Consider the following 9,265-nt stretch of genomic DNA (forward strand, 5'->3'; position numbering starts at 1 on the left):
TCCTAGTGTACAACAACACATGATGTGGATGGTGATGTGAAGCCTTTAAATACCCATGATATGCATGATGTGAATTATGACGTGGACACCTTAAATGTCAAGCTTGCAAATTGCAGTCAGTGAGGATCAACTTTATAGGTTATATAGATTTAGATTTCCTCAACGCTCATCCAACGAGAAGAGGGGAGTAAAAAATGGCAGGCACTCCTGAGTCCTGACAATGGGTGGGTAAAGTGCCTCCATCTAATTGATGCTTCAAAAACTTGCAAGTGGATGGCCGACTTGAAATATATATACTATACAATGTACGAACTTTCAGCAGACAACGCTTGCCAATGCAAGAGAACAAAGGATAAGACAAGAGGCGCTTGCTGTGCCTAATTAAGTTGTATGATCTTTTTATTGCAAGTTGATGAACCAGTACCATTAGGATGACATAGGATTCTATCAATCATTGAGCAGTGACGTTCGCAGGGTTAATCTTATCTAAATCCATAAGCCTGCCCGTTCCTACTTAATTTGTGTTCCGTCACTCCATTAATTGATGGATTAAGCACTCGGATCAGGAACGATGGATGTGGTCACAAAGATGACCAGCAAGTACATTAATCTCATGCATAATACTACGAGGCACTGCCGCACTGCTTCTCAAATACGGAGTATCTTTTTGGAAAAAAGGGGAACGTTGGAATTCCTCGAGCAAGCGGCGTCCGGCAAGGGCGCAGCCAGTCACAACGGCCGTGACAAGTGAGTCGGCGAGTAAGCTCGCAGGGGATGCAGTTGACGGAATGAAGGAACAGGTCTTTGCACAGGGGGTGGGGCGGGGGAGTCGGTAGGGGAGCGTAGGTACCTGGCGAGGGGATGGAGAGGTGGGTCTAGCCGCTGTCGAGGAAGAAGCGGAATCCGTCGACGGTGAGCAGGTCGCACGGAGGCATTTCCCCGTGGGCTCCGCTGCGCTGCTGCATCACCGGCACCGACATCCCCATCTGGTTTGGTTCCCGCTTCGCCGGCGGCGTCTGGGTCTTTTTTTTTTTTTTGACGAGCCAGCCTAAGAAACGGATGCGTAAGTAAGACTGGGCCAGAATGGATCGTAGCAATTTGGCCCATAGGGGTTCGCAGCGGCGATCCTCGATGAAGTGATGAACCACAAACAGAGTGGAAACCCGAGCTGCAGTCGAGCGTGGGCCGCTCGATGGAGCTGGGCTGCAGCCCACTGTTTACTTTCTCCACTACTGGGCCGCCTTATTTGGAAAGCCCAGTTGGAGATCATTTTTGTGCCAGGCCTGCCTAGGCCGTAGCATGTCAGCCCGTATGACTCGCTGCTCGAGTTCTCTCCAGTCCCGACTCCGGTGAGCCCCTCCCCTCGCCGCCGGCGATCTCCAAATAAGAAAGCCAATAAGTTTCCAATCCGCCAACCGCACAGAGACCGGGCAGGCGTCTGAGGAAGTGAAGCTCTCGCGCACTCTAACTTTGGTGGCGCTTCCCCTTTCCCCGTTCGGCTTAAGCGCTCGCGTTCCTGGCTGGATCTGACCAAAACCCTAACGCGCAGGTCTGTTAGCCGCAGTTGCTCCCCATGGACGGCGCCGCTGCCTCCGCCGCCGCCGCCGCCGCCGCCGAGAGTGGACTCGCGGGGCCGGCGGCCAACGGGGAGAAGCCTCAGGAGCAGCAGTTCGATCCCAGCCGGAGTAAGGGCCTCTCGTCTCAAACTGCCTTTGCTTCGTTCGCACGTTCCGGTAGTATCTACTCATTGTTCGTGCTCTAGGTTGGTTTTTACGTTTATTCGTGGGAAATCTGGTCTCTTTCCGAGGGTTTTGGATGGAAGCTTGAATTGTTAGGTGGAGTAGCTTTGTATATTGTTTGCACACGATTTGTTTCAATTGGAAAAATTCACAGGAGATATGCCAATTCGCTTCACAGTAATTTTCAGAGGCCTTGTCCAGGGGAATATTTTTATTGACTTGCTTTCTTTATAGCCTGTAGTTCAATTTGTGCTTGCAATTACTCTCTTATCGGATGATCTATGCATGATGATTGATTTCTTGTATCCATCATCCTTGATAGATGTTTATTGGTGGGGTCTGAGTAAATAGCATGAGCTTGAATGTGTAGCCCACAAGCTTAGCAAAAGCTAGGGGACATCTTTGGAGCTTCCATGTACCTCCCTGGAGGCACCTAAAGAGTAAAAAGCTTCCTAGCACTGGTTGGATGCATGTCTACTTATTTTTTTCCCTCCATGCTAGTACTATATCATGATGTGTAATTGATGCTGTCTTAAGTTTGTATGAATTGCCATCTTGTTCTGAAATTACTGATGTATTGTTACATGTTGCCTACTCCCTTACTATGGCAATCATACTCATCTGAAGCTCCATAGATTTAGCATATAATGCATAGAGTAAAATACACCACCAGTCCATGAACTCGGCAAAAATGAACACTTTAGTCCACGAACTCGGAAAACGCACACTTAAACCCCTAAACTGGGACTACTGTGTCACTTTAGTCCAAATATGGTTCGTCGAGGCTTAAATACGCCATGTGGCCACCACGTCAGCTTCAGCCAAGACCGCGGGCAGCTACTCGATTTTCTCAGGATTTTTTTTGCAAAATCACCATGCCCGAGCCGCTCGCGAGGGGCAAGGCGGTCGCGTCCAGACGGGGATCCTGGGCCCTTGAGAACCACGCCGTTGCAGCCGCTGCCTCGCCTAGGTTGCTATCAAGCCCACAATGCTCAATTTTGACGAGAGGACGCAGGTGAAGGGGTGATCGAAGCCGACGTGGCGGCCACATGGTGGAATTAAGCCTCACCGAACCGTTTTTGGACTAAAGTGACACAGTAGTCCCAGTTTAGGGATTTAAGTGTGCGTTTTCCGAGTTCGTGGACTAAAGTGTTTATTTTTGCCGAGTTCATGGACTAATGGTGTATTTTACTCTAATGCATATGCATAATTTTTTGAGGAAATAGCCGCCAGGCACTATTAAGGTACCAAGATTAAACTCAGAAGGTTGTTAAAATAATTTGCTAGACTACACTATATAGTGTACCATTTAGGACAATATGACAACATCTTCCTGATGCTCTTAAACCAAATACTGTCTGTTCTGAAAGTACTACCTCCGTTCCTAAATTCTTGTCGCTCTTTTAGTACAAATTTGAACTAAAACAGCGACAAGAATTTAGGAACAGAGGGAGTATGATTTTTCCATAAAATTTTAAATCTTTACATCATTCTGACACATAATTTATTGTTTTTTTAAGTGATTGGCATCATCAAAAGGAAAGCTTTGATTAAAGAACTAGCTGCTGCTTACCATGCTGAGTGTGTAACATGCTGTAAAGAGCTTCTGCAACTCCAGAGAAAGTGGGAGGAGGTATGTATCCCATTGTTCTCCAAGATTTCCAGATTAAGTGCTTCCTTTGTCTCTCTATATTGCTTAGTAGTTAGTCCTGCTGTTCTGTTAATCTTTTCAGTATTTAGCAGTCGAAACATTACTTGTGTGCCTGTAGTGTCGTTGAAAGTTCAATGGGATGCATAGTTGTTCCATTAAAAACTGGCACCCTTTTTAGCACTTAGATCATGCCTCACAAAAATCTGCTTTCTTGTTACTTGCCTGATCCTTTTTTATTAGATGAAGTCTGTAAAGGCTTCAATTAATTGTTGCAAATTTTAAGTCACTAAAGTGACCTTTGAGCTCATAATTGCCTGATGTGATTGGGGTTCAGCAGTGACAATTGCATCTGTTCTTTGTTGGGGTAGCTTCCAGTTTTCTGTAACTTGCGCCGAAGTATCAATTATCAAAATCATCAATGTGTGACCATCTTCCAGGGTTGTCTCTGATATGATTTATTTCCCCCTTTATTGTGTGTTCTGCAGGAGCAATACGTCGAAGCTAAGATGCCCGAAGAACCAAAACGGCCGGTGATGAAGCCTTCCAAGCGTAGGAGGAAGTAGCTCTAGGAGACTGATTCATACTGTTCTCTTTCAGAAAAATGAGATGAAAATGTGACCACCAAAACTCAGTGGACTCTCTGCTGCATTAACGCATTGTAGTTTTAGAGCCATTGGATCGAAGATCGACCACCATTATCGGCCAGACATGTATATGATTGTTCTTTTTAAAAAGGATGGTATCATCTTAATTGTAGCGAAAAGCTAGTAGTAAATGGTTTGAGCAATCGATGTGTGAGGTGTGATCACTCATCATGTCAAGCAACAAGCAAAACGACCAGATGCATATGGATTAATCTGGACACTGAAACGCTGTAGTGACCACATGTTTGGCCCACATTTAGATGCGCAAGCCTTCTCGACATGCAGGTCCGCCTGCTTATCGCAAAGAGAGATGTCTGGTCTTTCTTTCATAATCCCAACTGAAACTTCAACAATGTGAAGCAAGCTAGAAGAACCAAATCGATCTCATGTTGTAATTTTATGATTTTCATCACAATTTACCAACTGTGCTGCTAGTACAGTCTGAGTTGAGCGCATTTGCTGAACCATACGTTGAACTCAACCAAATCCATAACTAAAAGTTTTGTTGAATCAGGTGCCTATATCGAAAACATTAGACCATGGTAGGCTAAACTTGATATTCCAAACTCTGAAAATAGCCTAGCAGTAGCACAGGTCTGCAGCAAAAAGAAACACACCGAGGACAATGGCTATTGCAAAAGAGAAAGCTGTTGTCCATGCTTTCATTACTGCCAAGAAGAGATCATAACAAGTTGCAGAGTTCTAAGATGGTTCTTTCTGTGCCAAAAAAAAAAGAACTACCATACAGTAGTGATTACCCTGCTAATCTAAGTCCACATCATCCTCATCTTCCAGCTGAGTGTTGCATTTGCGTTGGCGAATCATTCATCGTAGGGGTTTCTTGCAAAACGATCCCAGCAACAGCACTTCCTCTGGTAGTTTCAGGCTTCCTTCTGTACCTGCACCCAGCAAAATAGCCTCAATGCTAACGCCCTGGAATTTTTATCAACCGATTCAGAGCAAGTATTTTGAAGCTGCAGCATTTCCTTATTGATTTCTTTCTTTTTACCCAGGCAGCTAGGCTGTATCCATATAGTTAGTTATATACTAAACCTAGAGTGATGATTAATTGCGTAATCACCTAGTAGTATAGCTACAGCCTACAGCAATGCCATGCTCTACAGCAAGTACCAAATGAGCCTTCACTATGAACAAAATCGTACGGAGTATCGATTTACCCAAACCAGAGGAGAGGAGAGAAATAAAGTTTTTATTGTTACTGGGAGGTCATACTCATGCAGCGGGGCGGCGACCGGAGGCGGGGGAGGAGGCGGAGGAGGGGTTGATGGAGCAGGAGGATCGGAAGGCGTCGATTTGGGCCTTGCACTTGGCCCGGTCGCCCTTGTTCTCCTCCAGGCACTTGCGCAGCGCCTCCACGTCGCACGCCGACGCTTTCTTCTCGTCTCGCCCTGCGCCGCCGCTTGTTCCGGCCATCGACGCAGCCCCCGCCGCCGCTTCCATGGCCCTGTTTTGTCTGTCGAGTTTTGGCGGTGGGGAAAAGGGGACCAGACAAGCATGTGCATATCAGTACTGCGTACCGCGTACGTGTCTTTAGCTGGGTTAACGTAATACGCCTTCAGACTCGCAATACGTAATAGAGTATGGTTTAACCAATACTGCTAGCGTCGGAATTCTACGCTGATCAGCCTTCCACGTACCCGCGAGGTGCAGCCTAGTTCAGCAATTAGGCTCTTCGTAACTTCGTAATTGTCAACGGCTCTTCGTAACTTTGTAATTGCATGTCAACCTTAATAAAACACTGTGGTTGATCATTTCAAGAAAAAGAAGGAACCACTACGGCAGAAACCATCTTCGCTGGCGGCCTCTAGCCGCCGGCATTTGCCGGCAGAACCGCCGGCAAAGGCTGTCGGCACGGAGCATCACCGGCAAAGCTACTTTTTGTCGGGCCGCCGGCAAAGTCTTTGCCGGCGGCCAAAACAACGGCTGTCGGCGAAGTAAAGTAACTTCACGGTTTGCACTTGTGAACGACGACGCCGTCTCGCCACGTGGGCCTCGCTCGTCAAGCCTTTGCCGGCGGCCCCGCGAAAAAGCCGCCGGCAAAGAAGGACCACGTGGCGTGAGCGCGCCGTGCCGCGCGTCACCCATGCCGGGCCCGCTCGTCAGAGCTTTGCTGGCGGCCCCTAGGAAAGCCGCCGGCAAAGATTCGTCACGAGGTAAAGCCGCCGGCAAAGAAGGGCGACGTCTTTGCCGGCGGCTGCGAGCCTTTGCCGGCGGCCATCCACCTAAGGCCGCCGGCAAAGGATCCCCGCAGGCAGCACAGGCAGCCGCCACGTGGCGGCTTTGCCGAAGGGTGGCCGTCGGCAAAGAGGGTTAGCCCTTTTTTTTAATTCATTTTCTGTTTATCCCAGCAATTAAAATCATATATAACACGACAGCTCATTTCAAATAGCACATCACATACAAAGCATAGACATAATACAACTGTTCATATATTACAAGTGTTAGTCTCACAAGATTGCAACATAATACAACTGTTCATCCGCCAAATCTCCATATATACATGAAAAAAAAAGAAGAGAGTGACTCCGAAACCTTCTACATCCACCATCCATTGATCCTTGGACATGCATGCACCAATATAAACCTATGAAATAGAGTTGGAATTGCACAATTAGAAACAAAATAAGGCATTGAAGTGACAAACGTCGAATTTAAAGGAAAATAAGGCACCATTTTTTGCCCAAGAGGCTCAAATTGCTCCAAAATGGTGCCTTGGTGGCATTTATGCACCACTTAGCCAACATTACACCATTTTGGAGGAAAATGAGCCTCTTGGGCTCCAAAATGAGCCATAAGGCTCATAATTGCCACCATGGCACCATTTTGTGCCCAAGAGGCGCATTTTGCTCCAAAATGGTGCCAAGACACCTTTTTGGAGCAAATTGAGCAACTTCGGCTCCAAAATGAGCCATAAAAGGGCTAGTCGGCTCATAATTGCCACATGGCACCATTTTGTGGCCAAAAGGCGCATTTTGCTCCAAAATGGCCCAAAAATGGCACCAAGGTATCATTTTGGAGCCAAATTAGCCATATTGGCTCCAAAATGGTGTCTTGGTGCCATTTTTGGGCCATTTGGCTCCAAAATGCCCCCGAGGCATCATTTTGGAGCCAATATGGCTCATTTGGTTCCAAAATGGTGCCTTGGTGCCATTTGGCTCCAAAATGTCACGAAGGCACTATTTTGGAGCCAAATGAGCCATATTGGCTCCAAAATGGTGTCCTGGTGGCAAAAATGAGCTAAATGTCCAAAATGCCACAAAGGCACAAATTTTAGAGCCAAATGAGTCATATTGGCTCCAAAATGGTGCCTTGGTGGCAAAAAATGAGCCTAATGCACAAAAACAACGGACCTCGAGATGAGACAAGTTTGTGACAACTTACCCTAGTCAGTGCCTACGATCAGGTGACTGGCCAGGAGGGTTGCCTCCAGCAAGGCTTGCGTGTGAAGAAGGGTCGTTCGAGCCACGACCGAATTGATGCTGTTGCACAGATGATTAGGCATTGACCCCAACCCTCAACGAAAGCAAGAAAAGTCATGAATGGAGATTGAAATGTTTCGAGTGAACTCACTGGAGTCTGTGGAGAAGGCTGTGGAGCATGCTCGATCTGGAGATTGACGAACGCCAAGTCGAACGTCGGTGGTGTTGTAGGCGGCTCTTGAGAGGTGGCATCGCCCATTTACTTAGATTGTTTTTTCCTCTTAACACCAACTTTATGAACCCATTTGATGACATCATCCAAGATTCCAAGTTCTCTGGATCATTCGTCGTGTGATTTCAGGCATCGCCCTCTCCTGCGGGCCTCGTGGCGTCTACGGGGTAGCTTTTCACCAAAACTTATGTTCTCAAGTCACTTTACTCTTCCTTTTTGTTCTATTAGGACATTTGAACATGAAAATCCAAAAATCTACACAATTTATTAAAGAAATATGCTCCGTACGTCCGAATTACGACTTTTCCCCATAAGTCTGGAACTTCCGTGCGGGTTCGTCTAGTTTGTGAAGAAAGTGCAACATCAGATACTCTATATTTGTGTTGTACTAGCATATAGGGACATGATAAACCAAAAAGGGTTTACAATATGGTTTATTTACATCACAAAACAAATTAAAAAAGAAAAAAAATAAGCTTTGCCGGCGGCTATTATTTTGGCCTGCGGCAAAGCTACCTTTGCCGGCGGCTATTTCTCGGGGCCGCCGGCAAAGGGTTAATTTCTTTTTTTTTACGGGTCGGTTGGGGAAAAAAAAGACCTTTGCCGGAAGTCTTTTCTTGGGGCCGCCGGCAAAGGGTCATTATTTTTTTTCTTCCCCGTCCAATTCGAAGGGGACACATTTCGGAAAATAAAATAAAATAAAAATAAATAACCTTTGCCGGCGGCTATTATTTTGGTCGCCGGCAAAAGTCATTATTTTTTTTCTTTCCCAGAGGGAACATTGGGAAAAAAAACCCTTTGCCGGCGGCCTTTTCTGGGGCGGCGGCAAAGGGTTAGTTTTTTTTTAATTCGTTCGCGCGCGGCCGAATTCGAAGGGTGCGGCGGGAAAAACAAATCTCTTTGCCGGCGGTTTTTTTTTGGTGGCCGTCGGCAAAGAGAGTTTTTTTTTCTCCCGCCACCGGCCGTTTCGGCCGCCGTTAACCTCGCACGCGGGCCCACGTGCAGGGTATCTTTGCCGGCAGGTGTGATTTGCCGCCGGCTTTATTTACAATTTGTCGGCGGCCGAGCCTTTGCCGGCGGCTTCTCTCGGGGCCGCCGGCAAAGGGACTCTTTGCCGGCGGCCCGATAGAAAGCCGCCGGCAAAGCCCCTGGCCGCCGGCAACGATGCATTTTCCCGTAGTGAATTCTGGCCAACCAAAGAATAACGAGAAGTTGACCTATCCAGCTATACTTGCTGCTAGAGTCAGCTCTTGCGACACCGAATGGACCACATGAATACGTGATACATTTTTCCTACCGTGTACAACCAATACACGGTAGCACGGCAATACCCGAAACAGTTTACTTGCCGAAGGCCAGAAGCACTTTTTTTCATTTGCATCTCTAACAGCAAAGCTTCCTCGTGGGGTTTTTCGTGGCTCACGGCAAAGCTTTTGTCAAAGGCTTTAATGCATCACTTTTTTTCTTTTGCATCTCTTGTTGTGGTATAAGTCATTAAGACAGAAGCGAATAATGGTGAAATTATCATAAACTTATAATCTTTTCATTTTAAAATGTAA

General features: G+C 46.7%; 1 protein-coding gene across 2 annotated transcripts; it reads left to right on the top strand.

Annotated features, from left to right (window-relative positions):
* The first annotated feature begins 1,311 nt into the window (after positions 1–1,311).
* Positions 1,312–4,179, top strand: LOC100825960. 2 transcript variants are annotated; one of them, XM_010240236.3, is made up of 4 exons: positions 1,312–1,473; positions 1,550–1,733; positions 3,260–3,372; positions 3,876–4,179. In XM_010240236.3, the coding sequence occupies exons 2-4, from the start codon at positions 1,574–1,576 to the stop codon at positions 3,951–3,953; spliced, it is 351 nt and encodes a 116-aa protein (XP_010238538.1). In that variant the 5' UTR covers positions 1,312–1,473; positions 1,550–1,573; the 3' UTR covers positions 3,954–4,179. The 2 variants fall into 2 exon arrangements, with proteins under 2 accessions (XP_010238538.1, XP_003576874.1); XM_003576826.4 differs by having other exon boundaries at positions 1,315–1,473; positions 1,550–1,685.
* The last annotated feature ends 5,086 nt before the right edge of the window (positions 4,180–9,265 follow it).

The sequence above is a fragment of the Brachypodium distachyon genome, chromosome 4, assembly GCF_000005505.3.
Source record: "Brachypodium distachyon strain Bd21 chromosome 4, Brachypodium_distachyon_v3.0, whole genome shotgun sequence".
Lineage (NCBI taxonomy): Eukaryota > Viridiplantae > Streptophyta > Magnoliopsida > Poales > Poaceae > Brachypodium > Brachypodium distachyon.

What these genes read in the sequence shown, in the direction of transcription:
- LOC100825960 (XM_010240236.3), top strand. Translation starts at nt 1,574, where the DNA reads ATGGACGGCGCCGCTGCCTCCGCCGCCGCCGCCGCCGCCGCCGAGAGT. An exon ending in TGCTTCGTTCGCACGTTCCG is followed by an intron (nt 1,734 to 3,259) that starts GTAGTATCTACT and finishes TGTTTTTTTAAG; the next exon opens with TGATTGGCATCATCAAAAGG. An exon ending in TCCAGAGAAAGTGGGAGGAG is followed by an intron (nt 3,373 to 3,875) that starts GTATGTATCCCA and finishes TGTGTTCTGCAG; the next exon opens with GAGCAATACGTCGAAGCTAA.